The 21928-nt window shown below is 35.8% G+C and overlaps 1 protein-coding gene across 1 annotated transcript in view; it reads right to left on the bottom strand.

The window, feature by feature from the left end:
- ergic1 (endoplasmic reticulum-golgi intermediate compartment 1) overlaps nucleotides 1–21928 on the bottom strand; it is a 38992-nt gene that overhangs the window by 16080 nt on the left and 984 nt on the right. Inside the window, exons 2-4 of the mRNA XM_073820541.1 lie at nucleotides 11537–11598; nucleotides 9807–9879; nucleotides 5251–5345 (exon numbers count right to left, since the gene is read on the bottom strand). Coding sequence (XP_073676642.1) covers nucleotides 5251–5345; nucleotides 9807–9879; nucleotides 11537–11598 — 230 coding nt within the window. The remainder of the gene's footprint in view (nucleotides 1–5250; nucleotides 5346–9806; nucleotides 9880–11536; nucleotides 11599–21928) is intronic.

Here is a 21928-nt window from a genome sequence, read left to right on the forward strand (position 1 = left end):
TTAACAAGTTATTAGCATGTTTATAGCATGATTAACAAGTTGCTAGCATGTTTCCAACACATTTCTAACATGATTAACGAGCTGATAACATGTTTCTAGGCTGACTAGCAAGTTGCTAGAATGTTTCTAACATGATTAAGAAATTGTTAGCATGTTCTTAACATATTTCTAACATGATTGTTAACATGTTTGTAGCATGATTACCAATTTTTTAGCATGCTGCTAGCCAGTTTCTAGCATAATTAATGTTACTTGCATTATTAGCACGTCATTAGCAAGTTGTTAACATGTTTCTAGCATGATTAACAAGTTATTAGCATGTTTCTAGCATGATTAACAAGTTGCTAGCATGTTTCTAGTATTATTAACAAGTTGCTAGCATGTTTCTAACATGATTAACAAGTTGCTGACATGTTTCTAGGGTGACTAGCAAGTTGCTAGCATGTTTCTAGCATTAACAATTTGCTAGCATGTTTCCAGCACATTTCTAACATGATTAACAAGATGCTAACATGTTTCTCGGCTGACTAGCAAGTTGCTAGCATGTTTCTAGCATGTTTATAGCATGATTAACAAGTTGCTAACATGTTTCTAGGCTGCCTAGCAAGTTGCTAACATTTTTCCAACATTATTAACAAGTTGTTAGCATTTTTCTAACATGATTACCACATTATTTACATGTCATTAGCATGACTGACAAACAAGTTACTAGCATGATTAACAAGTTGCTAGCATTTTTCCAATATTATTAGCAAGTTGTTAGCATGATTAGCAAGTTGCTAGCATTTTTCCAATATTATTAGCAAGTTGTTAGCATTTTTCTAACATGATTACCACATTATTTACATGTCATTAGCATGACTGACAAACAAGTTACTAGCATGATTAGCAAGTTGCTAGCATTTTTCCAACATTATTAGCAAGTTGTTAGCATTTTTCTAGCATGATTAGCACATTATTTACATGTCATTAGCATGACTGACAAACAAGTTACTAACATGATTAGCAAGGTACTAGCATGACATTAGCATGACTGACGTGTTACTAGCATGGTTCTAGCATGATTAGCAAGCAATTAACATGTTACTAGCATGTTTCTAGTTGTTAGGCTTGGTTAGATAGTTAAATGGATTAGAAATAGTACATGGAAGTACATTTTTATGATTTTTAATCTTCAATTTTATGAAAACTATAAGTCGGATCAGTCTGAAGAGCTGGGTTCAGAAATTCAGTCTTAGATAAAAAATATTAAAAAGCTTAAGTAGCAGATCAGTAGGTTGGCTTTCTCAAGCAACAAAAAAGCTTAATGGAGTAACTGGCCAAGTAATTTTTTGGTGAACTATCGCAAACAAATTTCATTTCTTATATTTCTAGCAATTTCATGAGTTCAGTAGAATCATTACACACAACTGTTTATTTGACCTTTCACAGCTACGAAATAAAAACACTAGTGTGACGTAACAGATCTCTGACACTGGGGTCTATGCTAAGAGCATGTTGTCAGCTTGTCCCATTGCCCAAAGCTATTTTGAGACTGCCTTCCTAAATGGGCGAAAACACAGCCCTGACTCTTTACCCTTTATGATGACAGGTATAATTCCTATTCAAGATCTCAGAAGTACAAAAAAAGCCCAGCCAAAAAATGAAAGGAAGAATGATTCCATTAAACATTTTCCAGTGTGTTTGACTATTTCCATTGAGCTAAACTACTGACGTTAGTCTGGTTGCTCATTACTGATTGGACAATCAAAGCCTTTAACCACAACATCTTTTTTTTTTATTGGATTAGATTCCAGTAAACTTTAAACACATAATCTCCACTCATTAAAGAGTAAATGTGTGAATGGAAACTTCTAATGGAAATGCAATCTGATGTGTGCCCAGAATACTAAATGTCTTGCAACGTTTTCTTAGCGCTTAACCCTCTGCTTGTGTTTGGGTCAAATTTACCCGGAAAAGATTTTCTTTTTCCTGAAAATACTAGTTAATGTTATCACATTGGACTCAAACTTACTGACTTTGTTTACAAGGGCATAAGTACTTATCAATTTTTTTTTTTTTCCCCAATTTTTTGAGGGTTTTATTTCACTTAGTCACTCTTGCAGACTCCAAACAATTTCTCATAAATCTCTCATTATGCTATATTATCACCAAATATTGGATTCATTCTTTTTGCCAATATGTTTTCTTTCAGTTAGGACTGGTTCTGTGTTAGTATTTGCATCTGATTAATCATAGGCCTCATTTATCTAAGAGTAGGTACCTCGTTTTTTGAATGCAAAAAATAATTTATGAATAATTCTCACAATATTAAACAAAAAATTATAAAAAATGTGCATAGTTTATTACACTAGTGTGATTTAATGTTTAATCAGGAAGTTTGCTTTTAAAAGCCTTTATTTTGTTGCAAAAAGTCACACTTGTGGCGTTCCCGGTCAAAAATGACCGGACTCCAAACTATTGCTTATAAATCTCTATTTTTTCTATATTATCACCAAATATTAGATTCATTCTTTTTCTTAACTTGTTTTCTTTCATTCAGGACTGGTTTTGTGTTTGTATTTGCATCAGATTAATCATAGGCCTCATTTATCTGAGAGTAGGTACCTTGTTTTTTGAGTGAAAAAAGCATTTTTCATGAATACTTTTTACAATATGAGATAAAAAAAAAAAATATGAAAATTTGCACCATTTATCACACTAGTCTGATTTAATGTTTAATCCAATATTTGGTGATAATATAGCATAATGGGTGATTTATAAGCAATTGTTTGGAGTCCGGTCATTTCTGACCGGGAACACCACAAGTGTGACTTTTTGCAATTTTGTACAAAATAAAAGCATTTAAAAGCAAACTTCCACATTGAACATTAATAATTTGTGTTTAATATTGTGAAAATTATTCATAAAAAAAGATTTTTTCACTCAAAAAAAATCAGGTGCCTACTTTCAGATAAATGAGGCCTACAATTTATCAGATGCAAATAGAGACATTAGGTGATAATATAGAATAATTAGAAATTTATAAGCAGCTGTTTGGAGTCTGGTCATTTTAGACCGGGAACAAAGGTGTGACAGGAATCTGAACACAACCAGAGGGTTAAAGGAAAAAGCATACAAACTTTCCACATAAGCACAAGTGTGTTGAAAAGTCACGTTCCTACTTCAAGGGAACAATGTGTATGCCTCCGGAAATATTTTATTTTGCACGGTAAGAGTAACAACATGTAAAGATCAAGATATATTTATATACTTTTAATGTCTTATGAATACTGGGTCATTCGTAATCTGTAATTTTATTGCTTATGTTATTCTAACCAATTAGACATTTCATCCGTTACACTATAAAATGAGGAAAAAAAAAAAAAACACCCACTGACTTGCACTGGAGCAAATCATATTTAAAGGCCAGAATTTCAAAAAGACTTACATCTGACTTCATAGGACCAGCATTACCCACCTAGCAACCAGCCACAACCAACAACACCTTAAAGACCACTCAACAATACATTACATGCATATCAATCCCCTAACATCCCACCTGAACACTTTAGCACCATGGAGGCAACTTTTTCTAGGGAAAAGGCACTCACGTTCTTTAGAAAAGGTAAAACTTAACATCTACTTGTACTTCGAATAGTTGTTTGAAAACAGTACATTAAATGAGGTCATTATTGAGATCACAGTGAGGCTTGTCTCCATGACTCATAACAAAATCAGAAAAAAATTGGGTTTTAGTCAGAAGTGCCTCATTTAAAAGAAAGACTGTCTTCCATAATAGGCATAACCTCTATTTCTCACCCATGAGAACTGCCCAAGACGTTGTTCTGAACATAGTTTGGGCTCTGTGTAATGTGTGTGAAACAGCCAGTTGGAAATGTCTTTGCAAACATCTGAGGATCTGCCCGAAAATGACATCAGAGGTGACCACAATTCCTCTGAGGGTGCTGACATTTAGAAACACAATCTTTATGTCACTTTCCAAACAAATTTCAACATGATTTTTATTATTTTTTTGGTAAAAAGGGACATTGGTTATCATCACTGGATCTGCCTTTCCATTATCCTAATTAGTGCTTGGTGACCACATTTGACATCTCTTAGTATTTATATATTTGTCAAAGTATTTGTTCCCCCATTTCTTCAAACAAAACTGTAACATTGCCAATCTTTATTAGCTATTTACATATTTAATAGATCTTAAATCCATTAAAAATGTGATCTACATATAATCAATTACCACACTTTTTGCTAAATATACTGCAAAAAATGCTTTTCTTATTAGACATTTTGTCTCGTTCCAGCCAAAATACGTAAAAATTCTTAAATCAAGAAGGATTTTCTAGACGAGTAAAAAGTCTTGTTTTTAGAAAAACAAGTCAAAATGAAGTGACTTTTTGCTTAGAACAAGCAAAATAATCTCCCAATGGTGTTAGCAAAAAAATATTTTTTCAAACAGAAAACATGATTATTTTTCTTACCACATTGGCAGATTATTTAGCTTGTTTCAAACAAAAACACACTTAATTCTTACTTGTTTTTTCTGAAAACAAGACAATGTTTACTCCTCTAGAAAATCCTTCTTGATTTAGTTTATTTTTGGATATTTTGGCTGGAAACAAGACAAAAAAAATCCAAGAAAAGCATTTTTTGCAGTGTAAACAAAAGGAAGAATATTTAACTAGTTTTACTTAAATGTTTCCTCATTTTATCTCACTAGCAAAGTCGTTTGATACACTGCCCAGCCTTAATCTAAATAACTATATTCCAATTGTGACTTAATACTTGATCACTAGTTAAATAGGCCATGTGACTAAATCATTTGCGCAAACATGACATATCAGGTATTATTTGGCAAATACTCATGCAGAGCATTACCAAATATGATACAGTATTTCCTCATACGCTTGCTCACGTATGACCATACGATTTCCTGGTGAGTTTCAAAAGATTGTGTTTGACCGTGGGATAGGTCTATCCTAATACTTCTGTGAGAAACTCCACACAATATGTCTCAAACCGTGACTTTTAGTGATCGTAAACCGTGTGGGAGGTCACCATTGTGCATCGTTTCCTATCACAATGTACGTCAGGAGCTCTGCTAAACGAATTAAGATCCCATGCTAACAGTAAAGTCACCGCTAACACTCAAAGAAAAAAGAAAACAAATCATAGCATGTCAACAAAAGGCGTGGATGGAAGGAAAACATCATTCAGAAGAGTGTTTATGTATTTTATGTATATACTCACAATCACAGTGTAAGTTTGGCAAACTGATGTTTAAACTCACATCTATCTTCCCCCCACTGTCCTTATCAGGGTCATCCACATACAGTTCATTTACTCTGTAAACACACACACATATGAAAACATGTATTAAATATAGTACTGACAAGCATTAGCCATCTGTAAAGGTCAACTGCTAAAAATTATGCAAGTCTGACAGTAAAATGACAAAATTGCGGCAAGTGCAATTTTCGTTTCCTCACTTCCCCCCGTGAACACTTGTAAGCAGTTGACGAACAGGCAGCAATGTCTACGTCCTGTGTGAAACTGATCTGTCACTAAAGTTACAACAGTGTTATTGCATTCGGGTCATAAAGTCATGCATCTTGATTCTTGAATGCTGATAAAAACACCTCAAAATACCATTTTCAACCAAATTGTTTACTAAAATATAGTCATATGTTACCCTGGTCTTAAGTGGTGGATATATTAGTAGCAATAGCCAAAAATACACTGCAAAAGTTTATTTCAATGATGTATAAATCTCAGTTTTAAAAAATGTACCTTTATGACTGGTTTCGTGGTCCTGGGTCATATGGTCTAACATTGCCACAAAAATGGATGTACACTAGGGATGCACCGAAATGAAAAATCTTGGCCGAAACCGAAGCCAAACAAAATGAAACACTGGGCTGAAGGCTGATTAGCGAACACGGTTTTTCGTGTTTTTTCCCCCATGTCAATTTTTTTCACCGTTGCATAAATTAAATGCTTTTCACAGTTTTGTCTTGCTTTTCAATATTAAAAATAAAAATGACAAAACAACAATTTAAAAATATTTACTTAACACTGAACATTTTTAACATTCTAGTAGACGTTATAGCCTACCAACAAAACACAATTTAACTTAAAATTATTAAGTTAGTAAAATAATATTCTTTGGCCATTTTTAAGACCCCCTTCTCTAATCAGGCATTAGGGGTGTGAACCTACAGTGGTCTTACGGTTCGGTTCGATTACGATTATCATGTCATCGATTCGGTTCAATACAATATCTCGATGCATCACGATGCATTGACGATGCACTGCATACTCATTTTTCAGTTTTACTTCAAATTTATTTTTCTTTTCTATTTCACAATGACGTTGAAATGCGTTTTTATTTGATTAGATTTTTTTTAACTGTGCATCCTATCCAGTCTTTTTCAATCAATATCCCACATACAGCAATGTGTAATTTTGATGAGGAAGAGTAAGAGGTGAAAGAGGAAGAGGAGGAGAAGAAGGAGGACAATGACGACAATGTGGAAAAGACAAAAGAAGGGCAAGGGCAAGAAGAGAAGCAGTCTCATATTTTAGTTGATGAGTGCAGGGTTGGATCAGGCATGCAAGAGGATTTGACCCCTGCTGCCTGGCCAGGACTAATTTAGCCTGTGATGCTGAAGAGGTTCTTTGGCCTGTCCCAGACCAAACACAGGATGTTGGGCAGAATGATTTTTTTTGTTGTTTTGTACTGTACTCTACAGTACATTAAATTAAGGAATAAAACATACCCATTTTTCAATTTTACTTCAAATATATACAATTGTGTTAATAAATACAAAAAGTCAGATATATGAACTGAAACTTTAATCTTACCTTCTCAAAGAAAAAACACTTCTTGAATGTATCAAACAAAACTAAAGTCTGGGCACAGAAGACAGCAGCAACATTTAGAACAAGTACAAAAAAGTAAATACCTGGGCTTTGGTTTCGTTCTAGAGTTCCGGCATAATCTATTCTGAAAAGTGTGTGAGTGAGGGAAGCTTATAGCGCGGCTCCAGTGTATTGAACAGGTGGCCGGGGTTATAAAAGCTGCCTACAGTCATTTTAAACGCGAAAACTAAACCAAATACGATTTCAACCGAGAGGTACCGCTCAGATCTTATTTAATTGAAACGAGGGAATGAATAGAGTCCTGCACGAGCCCAGCCTGAGACTCTCAGACCCGAGACCCGTTCTTGTCCGACAATTTATCAGAACAGAGTTCGTGTTGCAGCCATTAAAATAGTTCAGTTTTGGATTCTAAAGGCAAAGTGGCTAGATTTCGTTTTGTTTCCTTTTTAAGTTAATTTAGAAATATGTTTGGAACATTTTATGTTTGTTAAATTCAAGCTTTTGTCTTTTTAACCTAACCTAACGAACGAGCGGCCAGCGGCAATGAGTTGAGCATGTTTGATAAATTTAGCCTTCTCAAATCAACACGACTTGCATTAAATAAAATCTATAGACATAAAACACTTGATGCATTTCAGAATATTAATTTAAACGTTTAAACTAGATAAATGTGCGCGGTTAGTCGCATATCCAATCGTTTTTGCGGAGAGTGAAAGCGAAAGCGAAAGCGGGCTTTGCAGCATGGAAGCTCAAACGCGATCACTTGCTTTTTTTCTTAATAACAGTGGAAACCTAAAATACACCATTTTTGTTGATAAAAGTAAGGGATAAAAAGGCATCATTCAAAACTGCAAAAGGTCTATTATTATTATTTATGTGCGCACTCACAATATCAGCAAAAAATTATATGTAAAACGGTGCTGAGCCAGATAGACGCGCTCAGTGCTTTTAGCCAGTCTTTTCAACCAAATAAAAATAATGTTTAAGTCCTTTAAATGAATTACTAACAAACAAAAAAAGACATTTGTTAAATGCACACTCATGTTTGTTAGTTCGTTAAATGCACCGGTGTGTAAAGAAAGTGGCAATAATCCTTTCGGTTAAAATCTGAAGACTTATTTTATTCATGTGGAGTACTCCCCTCGTTAGCCCAACCCCCCTCCCGGAAAATCATACAAGCCCCCTGGGTCGCGTTTTCTGGCACTGGACTGAGTCCGTTATAACCGGTTATGGTCTATTACTGAACCGATACCGAATCGTCCTTGTCTGCATCGCGATGCATCGTAAAAACGATTAATTTTGACACCCCTATCAGGCATGTGTTTTTAATGTACAAATAAATGCAGCCTTGCTGAGCAAAGGAGAATGTTATAATAAATGTAATAATAGAGCTGTTATAATGATTGTTATGATTATTTTTGTGTTTCCTTTTCATTTTATTTTACAGAACTACAGTATAATTACAATACTAACATTTATGAATGTTGACTTTTATTTTGGAGGAAACACGCAAGATGACCTCAGTACTACTTTTTGCTGACAGCAGCAGATTTATGAATGATTCTCATTACGCGCTTTGGACTTTGGACCCTGGCTAAGGAGCTGGTGCAGCGCTGTCAGAATAAATACAATTGGTGCGTGTATTAGGCAACATAACGGTCTGTAGTTTATTTACTAATGGTTTAAGGCCATTTTGTAATTTCAGTCATCATACAGTAACCAGCAACCAGCCCTTTCTCTTCTCATGGAAGACATGCGATGTGGCTCTAAACCACTGGTCTCAAACTCAATTCCTGGAGGGCCACAGCTCTGCACATTTTCACTCCAACCCTAATCAAACACACCTGATCCAGCTAATCAAGATCTTCAGGATTACTAGAAACTCCAAGCAGGTGTGAGCTGAGCTGGTTGGAGCTAAACTCTGCAGAGCTGAGTTGAGTTTGAGACCTCTGCTCTAAACAGTCTCTAAACAGGCTGCATTAGTGCGCGCCTCTATTTGATCGAATCGTCAGTGTTTGGTATAATTTATTCGGCCTTTTTGCTTATTTGGCTGAACACAGAAAGCACTTTTTTTTAGCCATTTTCTGCTGAATAATTTCAGTTGCTGAACATTCTGTGCATCCTTAGTAAATATATCAAAACTTAATTTTTGATTAGTAACATGCACTGCTAAGAACTTCATTTGGACAACATTAAATGTGATTTTCTCAATATTTTGATTTTTTTGCACCCTCAGATTCCAGATTATTAAATAATTGTATCACGACCAAATGTTGTCCTATCCTAACAAACCAAAAGTTTCAATGACGTAGAATTCTCAGTTTCAAAAAAATGTCCCCCTATGGCTGGTATGGTGGTCCTGGGTCATATGGTCTAACCATTGCCACAAAACTGAATGTACACTAATATCATTTTGGCTTCAAAAATATCCTGCCCTGTTCTTAAGGTTGTACTTATGAAACCATCATCAGATTTTAAACTACACTCTTAAAAATAAAGGTGCTTTAAAAGGTTCTTCACAGCGATGCCATAGAAGAACCATTTTTGGTTCTACAACGAACCATTCAGTCAAAGGTTCTTTAAAGAACCACCTTTCTTACCTTTTCATAATCTGAAGAACCTTCTTTCGCCACAAAGAACCTTTTGTGAAACAAAGGTTCTTCAGATGTTAAAGGTTCTTAATAGAACCATTTAAACAAAAAGGGTTCTTCTGTGGCATCGTGAAGCACCTTTATTTTTAAGAGTGTAGACTTTTTCTCGCTTGATTATGGTCTTTAGACTGTTTTTGACCACACAAAAAAAATGAAAAAATTAAAACAGTTTATTATAACATGTTCGGATGTAAATCAGTGTTTTCATATATATTTAAAAATGTACACGTCATTTTTGACTGATGTCTTTATGAGAACAACATTCATACATACATTTCTGTAGCGATGAATCCCGTCAGTTCTGAGAGAAAGAGGAACAACATGAAGACACAGCAGCATATTGAAACTGAGGGGATAAGAAAAGGTCATGAAAACATTAGTGAGCTGTTTGTATAACAAAACTAGAGTTACGTTTTGTGAAGACCCCTATTGTGTCATTTCTCTAAATGATGTCTTACTATGCAAAATGATTACAACATGTCAAGCATATATAAAAGTCAAAGGGCTATTACATAAGGGTGTTCAACAAGCGAATAAATGTGCTCTGGTTAACGTAACCGTTGCCAAGTTCAACATGTGACCAAATGAGTCAAACCAAGAGGCTGGCTACAGAAGCTAGTGCATATTTACATGGAGACAGTCTTCAGTGACACTGTGGTCACGTGACTTTGTGGCTGACACGTCATACTCTGACTCTGGTTTGTTCCAGTTTACTCAAGCTAATGTTTAGCTATAACAAACAATAAGGCGTGTCACTATGGCACATAGCTCACGGATTAAGGTTCACTGTGGGTTATATCACTTGTTCCACTTTATTGAAGATAATACTGGGCAATAATTATTAACACTTTGATGGTATTACTATTAAGTGTAAATGATTCCTTTTCTATTGCTTAACTGTATTTATAAGTACAGTAAAAAGCTATAAAAGAGGTGATTAAATCAGATGACGTTATCTGCTTTAAAAACAGGACAGATTAAATCATACAAATGATGCTATCTTCATTGAATATTGATTTTTAGTTTATTGTCCGTTTCCCTTCCTTTCTACAGAAAGATGCTGTTATCTTTGTAGATGATTGATTTTTGTTTTCCCCGTCGGAAAGCTTTTAAAACAGTCAAAAAAACAGATTGTTGTCTATTATTGATTTTTTCATTTCCTGTTAACTATAAGGAACTATTTTGATAGCAATAAGGAAAACTGTATAATCCATAAAATTGATCAGATGCTGTTATCTTAGTAGATGCTCATTTTGAAAATATCTTAAAGGGAGAGTTCACCATTTCCAAACCTGTCTGAATTTCTTTCTTCTGCTGAACACAACAGAAGATATTTAATAGCATTTTCCATACTGCAAATGTCAGCGGGGAATTGGTTTGGTTAACCATTCTTTCAAATATCCTCTTTAATGTTCAAGAGAAAAAAGAAACTGTTAAGGAACAACTCAAGGGTGAGTAAATGATGACTGAATCTTCATTTCCGGGTGAACTATCCCTTTAATACAACCACCCGACTTACAAACCATAGATCTTTACCCTGGGTACGTGAGAACTTCTTTACAGAACCGGTTTGGAAGCAAAATATTTAGGTTGAGTTTAGGGTTGGTCTACACAAGTTTCAGCAAACATGACTAAACGTTAAGTAATTCACTCGAGGCCAGAACAACAATGGACAGAGCCACATGAATGAGTGTAGAATGACATAGTCCTACGTATCATTTCACCATGAGTCAAACGGCAACACCTAGCATTACAAACATCCATCTTTTTGAATCATTAGGGAACGATGAGCCATACACAGTTAGGAAACTAAAACTGACTCAGCAAATTGGTTTGGAAAAATACAATTGTGGATCAAAGGAGGAATGCTGATGTGAGCATCCAAAAAAGGAAGCACACAAATAAAGCTGCAAATGAGCAACAGGCTGTAAAAGCCAGTGCCAGATGAAGCAAGTTATTGGCTGAGCGGATGGCAAATTAACATTATAAATATTGGCACTCACTGAAAGCTCCAGTATACGTGGGCTGGGTAAGATCTTTGGGCACTTTCCTGTAGATATCGAACCTGGAAGGAAAAGATAGAGAAGAATAAGAGGGAAAAAAAGAAAGGTAAACATTGCAGACTCTTGGGAAGAGTTCATGTGAAAGCACATTGTGTTCCCAGTGTAGTGTAAGGCATTACGGAGAAGTTTAGGAATGTGAACTATGGGCCGCTGTCCATGAAACACCGGCCCAGACGCAACAGTCTAGAGCGACCCCCGCTTCTTGAGTTACACCTCTTCCTCTGCATTCCTGCTTCACAATCACAACCTTCTTCACCAACACATTTCTGCATACAACAGTGTGGCTGAGGTCAGAGCAAAGGCTGTCAGCACTGACTAAAAACACATCAATCACTGAGACCAGAGTGAATGTTAGGGAAGGCAAACAATGAACATTTCAAAACTACTCACCTAAAAACCATTGCTTAAAAAAGGGCCCTTCAGGCTACACTAAAATGGTTTTATATCTGGTTTTAAATGAGATACATTTGCTTACAGTTTGCCGTTTTGGTTTTCACTACATTGTCACTTTAACTTAAATTTAGTGAGGTTTAGCCTGAAACATATTTACAAACCAAACAAATAATTACAATACGTCTTATTCATAATAATCCAAAGAATGTATATTCTTTGAGTTTTGTTTACATGCTTTTTTCAGGAAAACAAGACAAAGATGATCAGTGAGTCTCACTAAGAAACAATCAAGGTGATATTTCAGCCCAAAAACCATGAGGAAAACAATTAAATAAGACAATATTTTGAATAAATAAGTTCAATAAGTTACATATTTTTTGTATTGAGGTAATAACTGACCTTTGCTATTGTTACAAATATACTAATAGCAACAAATATAACAAAGATATAACAAAACCTATTAATATTCTTGAAAAATATTTTTTTAATTTAAGTGAAAATTAATATAAAATACAGATTTATGATTCACCCAGACACCGGTCAAGAATAGTTTTTTTTGCAGTGTACTTATTTTGAGCAAATTAACTGCACTACATTAACTGCACAACATTTAACTCTTACGGTAATATACATTTCCCCTACTGCACAGAAGAACATCTGCATTTACCATCAAAAGTACACCATGCGCTTAGAATGCTTTAAAAACTATTGGCCCTTCTTTGAATACATATGGTACACATGTACAGTCGTGGCCAAAAGTTTTGAGAATTACATAAATATTGGAAATTGGAAAAGTTGCTGCTTAAGTTTTTATAATAGCAATTTGCATATACTCCAGAATGTTATGAAGAGTGATCAGATGAATTGCATAGTCCTTCTTTGCCATGAAAATTAACTTAATCCCGAAAAAAACATTCCACTGCATTGTTAAGAAGGCTTCAGGGCGTCCAAGAAAGTCCAGCAAGCGCCAGGATCGTCTCCTAAAGAGGGTTCAGCTGCGGGATCGGAGTGCCACCAGTGCAGAGCTTGCTCAGGAATGGCAGCAGGCAGGTGTGAGCGCATCTGCACACACAGTGAGGCCAAGACTTTTGGAAGATGGCCTGGTGTCAAGAAGGGCAGCAAAGAAGCCACTTCTCTCCAAAAAAAAAACATCAGGGACAGATTGATCTTCTGCAAAAAGTATGGCGAATGGACTGCTGAGGACTGGGGCAAAGTCATATTCTCCAATGAAGCCTCTTTCCGATTGTTTGGGGCATCTGGAAAAAGGCTTGTCCGGAGAAGAAAAGGTGAGCGCTACCATCAGTCCTGTGTCATGCCAACAGTAAAGCATCCTGAGACCATTCATGTGTGGGGTTGCTTCTCATCCAAGGGAGTGGGCTCACTCACAATTTTGCCCAAAAACACAGCCATGAATAAAGAATGGTACTAAAACACCCTCCAACAGCAACTTCTTCCATCAATCCAACAACAGTTTGGTGAAGAACAATGCATTTTCCAGCACGATGGAGCACCGTGCCATAAGGCAAAATTGATAACTAAGTGGCTCGGGGACCAAAATGTTGAAATTTTGACCTGGAAACTCCCCAGATCTTAATCCCATTGAGAACTTGTGGTCAATCCTCAAGAGGCGGGTGGACAAACAAAAACCCACTAATTCTGACAAACTCCAAGAAGTGATTATGAAAGAATGGGTTGCTATCAGTCAGGATTTGGCCCAGAAGTTGATTGAGAGCATGCCCAGTCCAATTGCAGAGGTCCCGAAAAAGAAGGGCCAACACTGCAAATACTGACTCTTTGCATAAATGTCATGTAATTGTCGATAAAAGCCTTTGAAACGTATGAAGTGCTTGTAATTATATTTCAGTACATCACAGAAACAACTGAAACAAAGATCTAAAAGCAGTTGAGCAGCAAACTTTGTGAAAACTAATATTTGTGTCATTCTCAAAACATTTGGCCATGACTGTACATGTAGTACACTGCCCTCCAAAAGTTTGGAAACACCCCTGGCAAAGTGTGGTTTTTCAATATCAGCATAGTGTGAATCATCTTTGGGCAATCCTTCAGGAGGCTTGGAGTATTATATCAAGTCAATGTCTGAATAAACTGACAGCTCAGATGCCCAGATTATGCAGAGCTGTAATAGCTGCTAATGGTGGATATTTTGCTGAATCGAAAATTATTATTATTTTTTCTATTTTTAAACTGTTTATGTAATAAAATATGTTTTTGTAGTTTGTTTTGCAAAATTATCACAAATTAAAAAGGATTCATGCCAATATTGTCCAAAACCCCAATTTTCTAGGGAGTTTCCGAACTTTTGGAGGGCAATGGACACTCTAAACAAAAATAGTGCTAAATAGCACTAAAAGTATCCTTGGATTGTAATCCGAGAACCACTTTAAGTGCTATATAGTACCCATCTTTAAAGGTGCTATACAGCACCTTTGTCAAATGGTGATATGTACAACCATAATATACCCTAATTAATCACATCTGAACCAGCTAATCAAGGTCTTGATTTTACTACAATTTTACTACAAAATTTACTACAATGGCAAACGCTGTTTTAAATCACTTATGCCTTTCTGAAATTAAAAAGTCTTTTGTGGGTCCCTAAAATATTTCCATAAGGGGAACTTGGGGCGAAAAGGTTGAGAACCACGTTATCTTCAGTCACTTTTTAATCCTTTCTCCAAATAAACTACATTTTTAAAATTAAAGGTGCTTCACTGTGCCATAGAATAACCCTTTTTGTCTTAATGGTTCTTTGTGGCGAAAGAAAGTTCTTCAGATTATAAAAAGGTAAGACAGAGATGGTTCTTTAAAGAACCTTTGTTCTTTAAAGAACCTTTGATTAATCACCTTTATTTTTAAGAGTGTAAGAGAAAGTTAAAGAACATTTAAAGAACTATACAAAGGCTTAACAGGTTCTTTGTATGGCAGTGGCGCTATACATCACCTCAACAACCCCAAAGAACCACTGAAGAGCCATTCTGGGCTTAACAGGTTCTTTATACTGTAACGCTGCTATATAGCACCTTAACCACCCCAAAGAAACCGCTGAAGAACCACTGAAGAGCCATATACTTCTTTTTCCACCAGCACAAACCGGGTGTTAGTTCAGAGCCAGTGCTATTTTCTTTTCAGAGTTGATTTGACTGGCAAGCCTTCTAAAAACCAGTTTGCCTTTCCATGAGCTAGAGAGCCACCACAGAGCCAGGTCTTACATCACTGAATATGTCTCATCTTTCCTAGCAGTGCCAAACACAAACTCACCAGGCTTGCTCAAGATGCATTGGTGCCGTGCAAACCGACCGGCATACGACACCAAGCATCAAGAGAGCGATTGGACAGCAGACGACTCTTTAAGCTTAGGAATTTCTCTTGTGGTAAGCCTAATATCAACAATGGCGGACACGGCATTGCTACTGATGTACATGGTGTTGTGAACCTACATGAGCATCCAAACATGGCAAATCCAACGTGTTTGTGTTCAGCTGTCATTTTAAAAATGCAGGTTAAAAAGTTTCTGTTTGTCACGGTAAACCTGCCCACAGCCCCTAATGCAGGAGGTTCTTACTTCTAGATGTTTTACTTCAATGTTTGGTGCTGGTGCTCTGGGTGTCGAAAGACAAAGCATTGGTTTAAAAACTAGGCTCTGTCTCCGAACCAGCACTCAAACTGCCTTGGTGGAAAAGGGGTAAAAGAAGCAATTTTAAACTAGGTTTTGAACTGCTTGAACCAGTGTTTTTAATGACTTTTATGCCTTTCTGAGGTCAAAACGTCTTTTTGTAGGTCCCTGAAATATTTCTTTGATAGGGACTTGGGGTGAAAAGGTTGAGAACCATCATGTTATCTTCAGTCGCTTTTTAATTCTCCCCCAAATAAACTACGTTTTAAAAAATAAAGGTGCTACACAATGCCATCGAAGAACCTTTTTTGTCTAAATGGTTCCATAAAGAACCTTTAACATCTGAAGAACCTTCCTGTTTCACAAAAGGTTCTTTGTGGTTATTATTGTCATTATAAAAAGGTAAGAAAGAGATGGTTCTTCAAAAAACCTTTGACTGAATGGTTCTTTGTGGAACCAAAAATGGTTCTTATATGGCATCGCTTCGAGGAACCTTTTAAAGCACCTACATTTTTAAGAGTGTAAGAGAAAGTTAAAGAACCTTTAAAGAACTATACAAAGTTTTAACAGGTTCTTTGTATGGCAGTGGTGCTATACATCACTTCAACAACCCCAAAGAACCACTGAAGAGCCATTCTGGGCTTAACAGGGTCTTTATACTGTAACGCTGCTATATAGTAGTGGTGCAACAGATCACAAAACTCACGGTTCGGATCATATCATGGATTTTGATTCACGGATCGGATCATTTTTCGGATCAGCAAAAAACAAAAAAGTTTGTTTTTTATTAATTACTGAATGCTTACTTTAAGTACTTCTAATCCACAGCAAAAACTACTAGCTGAACTAATAAAGTCAGTAACAAAACAAGAACAATTTCACAAATGACAAGTGTGGATGAATACAACATAAAACTACAAATAAAATCAATAACCCTAGTATTCAGGTGCGGAAATGTACTAATTAATTGTAAAATAACTAGTGCTTCTCACTGCAGGTATTTATAGGATGCTGTCTCTTTAAGGCCAAATGCACGTACCTAATACTGGCACGCATCTCTTTCTCAGCTGTTTCAGTTTACTGAAGACATAACTGACTGTGTTTACCAAAATACTAAAAGGGGTATTTAGACATGACTTTGTATGTACATTTCCGTTCAAATAGAAGTTAAAGAGGAATCAATCTGTGTGAATCGCGCAGTCTGAATTGCATCTCTCTCTCTCTCTCTCTGCGCGTGCTCGCTTCAGGTGTGTGCGGCAGCGGTAAAAAAATAGAAAAAAAAAAATTGCGCACGTGTTCCTTTTTTAAATTGTTTGAATTGGTAAATTGGCAAGACAAAACATGTGCTATTTATAAACTTTTACTCCATGATGGTTAAACTTAACAGTTAATCCGCTAATCACATGCGTGCCGAACCGTGGGGTACGATCCGTTGCACCCCTACTATATAGCACCTTAACCACCCCAAAGAAACTGCTGAAGAACCACTGAAGAGCCATATATTTCTTTTTCCACCAGCATGAACCAGGTGTTAGTTCAGAGCCAGTGCTATTGTCGGTTCAGAGTTGATTTGACTGGCAAGCCTTCTAAAAACCAGTTTGCCTTTCCATGAGCTAGAGAGCCACCACAGAGCCAGGTCTTACATCACTGAATAGGTCTCATCTTTCCTAGCAGTGCCAAACACAAACTCACCAGGCTTGCTCAAGATGCATTGGTGCCGTGCAAACCGACCGGCATACGACACCAAGCATCAAGAGAGCGATTGGACAGCAGATGACTCTTTAAGCTTTCTCTTGTGGTAAGCCTAATATCAACAATGGCAGACGTTGCATTGCTATTGATGTACATGGTGTTGTGAACCTACATCGGCATCCAAACATGGCAAATCCAACATGTTTGTGTTTAGCTGTCATTATAAAAATGCCAGTTAAAAAGAGCTCCTGATGCAGGAGGTTCTCACTTCTAGATGTTTTACTTCTTCAATGTATTGGTGCTGGTGCTCTGGGTGTCGAAATACAAAGAATTGGTTTAAAAACTAGGCTCTGGCTCCGAACCAGCACTCAAACTTCCTTGGTGGAAAAGAGGTAAAAGAAGCAATTTGAAACTAGGTTCTGGCTCCGAACCAGCAAGTGAAGCCTTGGTGGAAAAGGGGCAATACTGGGCTTTACAGGTTCTTTATATGGTAGGGGTGCTATATAGCACCTTAACCTCCCCAAAGAACTGCTGAAGAACCAAATATTTTTGTGTGTAGCAAACAATGAAGCAATACATAATAATTCTATTAAATTAGCAAGGCAGTTACTATACAACAAACTGTTGTATAGTAAGTTGTATAATATGTTTAACAACAAAAAAGAAACAACAATCCTCGGTTCCTTTGAGACGACACCAAGAAAGAAGTAAACTCTTCACGAGCCTGTGCGTAATATTACACCCTTTAGGAATGCGTCCAATCCCTGACTTTTTAAGGAGCTCTCAAAGTGTCTTAGCTCCAAAGCAAAACTATCCAGCTCAGAGTCTTGTGCCCTTTTTCGGCTTTGAAATCTTCACGACTACATCAGCACTCTGGTCCAACCCTTCACGCCGCCTGCCCTCAAAAACACTTACATCTGTGAACATTTCTTGCAGTGAAATTACCTAAGCTGACGCAATGCCGGAGGGGGGAGCGGGGCTGACTTCCTGTTAAACCAAACGCCCTGGTATTTCTCTGCTATACCCCCTCCTCCCATGACAGGAACCATATAGTTCACTGTGTTCTGACAGAAGAGCTCACAGGATGTACTAGGAACCCCATTGTGTGTAACTCAGGAGAAGGACACGCTGTTCTTAAACCACTGACATCCCAGTTGATGTCTTCATTTACTGTGCAAGACCTAATTTGGTAAGGGGGGGGGGGGGGGGGGAAAGAATACAGTGGCCCCAAAGTAGATTTGACATTTTGTAACCAATGAAAAAAATGGAGAGAAAAAAAGTAGTCATATTAGATGTTAAAATGCTTCATGGAGACACAGTATGAGACTGCTCACTTTACAGTTATTTTAACCTTACTCGTATGACTTTTTGTTATCAAACATAACTTAGTCAATTAACTGAAAAGCACTTTCACAATATAAATCTGTCTGTATTCACTCATCATTTAAGCCTAATAAACTTTCTGGACCAAATACCACACAAAAGGGCAACCATTATTGGTACATGCACTATCCTGAACATCACTGTACGAATTTATACAAATTCACCACTGCGTAATACAGTTACATCTTCTCATTAGATCATTAAATTAGCATATTATAAAAAAAAAAAAAAAAAAAAAAAAAAAAAAAAAAATTGAAAACTATGATTTTGAAAATGCAGAAAATATGTAAGGAAAACATGCAGCAACACACAAAAGTGTGTTCAGTACACACACAAAAAAGTGGATTGGGCAGAACAGACACAATGTTTAATGTGTTGCATAATAGGTGTAACATTTACACATTCCCCCAGGCAGTTGAAGAGTTCACTGCTTGGATCCGTCAGATATTTCTTATTTTCTGAATTACAACAGCAACAAACACCCACAGCTGCGCTGAGAGTCAAAATGTCAGCACATGCCGAAGGGCTCATATGTGTCAATGTTAAAGTACAAGGCTGTACCACAGTGATAAAGGAATGTTTTTATCAAATAACACACAGCCATTCTTAGTTAAGACCAGAATATTTACACTGAATTCTAAATGTATAGAGTGAAATCCAGTACCAGTCAAAAATTTAAAAAAACACATGGTTAATTTAGCATTTAATTGTCTTGAAAACTAATTTTGTTAAACGTTTTAAGCAATAACTTAATCATGTAAACATTGTGGTGAGCCTATTACATTATTTTTGTTCTGTATGAAAACAATTCAAAAGCAGAATCAATTTCCTTTTTATAATCTGAAGAACCTTCTTTTGTCACAAAGAACCTTTTGTGAAACCGAAAGGTTCTTCAGATGTTAAAGGTTCTTTATGGAACCATTTAGACAAAAAATGTTCTTCTATGGTATCTATTTTTAAGAGTGTACATTGATCATTGCAATTTGAAGGCCATGAAAAAAAATAGAGTGAATGTATCAATGCTAGTATACATTAAGTGAAAAAAGGTTATATAAACATTACAATCTAAAGCCAAAAATAACAAACTGGTTGCTGTTTAAAGTAAAATTTGTCAGTAATTTAAAATGATAATAAATACAAAAGTACCGACTAAATGTTAACTGGTGCAAGGAACACATTCACTCACCTGAATATATAAATTATAATCAGTTTATACTCAAATATAATAGTCCCTTTGCTGTCACTGAACTTAAAAAAAATCAAAGTACTTGTTCAATGTAGAATAATAAAAAAAAATGTGCAACATGTTTTAGAAGTATTATATAGTCTGTTTTATGTGCACGCACCAATACTTGTCCACTGAACTCTGTACGTTTCACACATGCACTCGCAGATAAGATGTGATTATCAAATTTGTTGTTGTTGTTTGTTGCTTATTATAGATTTAATTAATTGCAGTTGTACAAGCCAGTTGACTGGAATGAACTGTACTATAATAGTGTGTTCCACAGCAGGAGGTTTATGAGGCAACAGTCAGCACCATTCTCTGTGTTTTTAAAGAGGAAGTGATGTCTACTATATAAAGAGCTAATGGTTTTATTTCAGGCCTCTCTGTCACTTTCATTGAGGTATCAGATTAGTTTACAGATAAGATAAAAGGAAGCACTGGAGGATTGGAAACAAGGAAACAAGGTTGTGCTGTCGCCTTAGCAATCAACATTTAAGTATTATGATGCAACAGCACAACACGCACAACACGCACATCCTACATCTGCACCTTCTCTGTGTAACTGTCACTGTTTTACATAGTTAAATCAAGCCGAGCAAGCAAGCAAAACAAAAATGCTGGATTCAAAATAACAACCGTCTAAATAGTTGGGGGAAACTGTTTAAACATTATCCTGACCTTAGAACATTAAGTGCAAACAAAGACTAGATGATGCTTGCTAGCACCGATATTTACAATTAATTTCATTCTGTCATCTGTCACATTACAGTCAAACAAGATTTTTATTGTGATGCATTATGTTTATAATTACTTTCATTACTTGGTTTGGGGAGCGCATAAATAATAAATTACACATGTAATTACCCATTAGTAAATTGGTAATAATAATAAAAGTACCATTAAGTTAGATTACATTACAGCTTCGAACAAAAATGCTAGTGATAGGAATAAATTACACTTCAGATTTAACTATGATTTTTCCTCATATCTTGACATGAAGAAATATTTGATGTTTAACAATTAGAAAAACATTTTAACACACTAGCAATTAAAAGTTTGGGGCCAGTGAGATTTTTGTTAAACAAATGAATGCTGTTATTTTGCAAGAGCGCATTAAATCGATTAAAAGTGACAGTAAGAAAATCAAACGTTGCAAAAGATTTCTGTTTCAAATAAATGAACTTAGAGTTCATTAAAGAAACCTGAAAAAATGCATTACAGCTGATAATAGCAACACTGATAATAATAAGGATTTTTTTTTTTTTGATTGGCAAATCAGCATATTCGTATGATTTCTGAAGGATCATGTGACACTGAAGCCTGAAGTAATGATGCGGAAAAATCAGCTTTGATCATACGAATAAATTACAGTTTAAAACTAAGAGTTCTTTTAAATTCTAATACTATTTCACACTGTCGTTTTTTATGTCTAAAATGTTAGGTTTAAATATGCAAATGAGGCATTATTTAATGAATTATGCGCTAACTTGCATAAATTTCTAGTACAAAAATCAGCCCGTTTCAAAATTCTTGTTTAATTTTTTTTTTTTTGACACAGAGTCAAATGTTTTTACGGAGGGAATTTGGGGTATCTAATTCAGAAAATACTTAAAAACAGACAGAAAATAATATATATATATATATATATATATATTTTTTACCATTTTTGGGGAGAATAAAATGTATAAAAAATGAAAAAAAATCCCTCTGTAAAAACCTTCAGGATATAGACAAGGATAAAAATATAAAGTGCTACTGATGTGGAGATTTATGGCTCAGTGTAAGAGAAAAAACTCATTTTGAGAAAACGGCCTTTATAAATATGGACTGTAATTGAAATCTTATGACACAAACAGATAAACTGCTATAAAATAAACACTTATCAGTGTCTTTTGGATGTTTTCTTTCTACTAGTCTGAAAAAACACTTCCAAAAAGCCCAAAATCTTGACAGGTGCATGAAAAATCTTTGTTTTTCTTGATTTGTCCTCCATAATTGGCTA

The sequence above is a fragment of the Garra rufa genome, chromosome 16 (genome assembly GCF_049309525.1).
Source record: "Garra rufa chromosome 16, GarRuf1.0, whole genome shotgun sequence".
Lineage (NCBI taxonomy): Eukaryota > Metazoa > Chordata > Actinopteri > Cypriniformes > Cyprinidae > Garra > Garra rufa.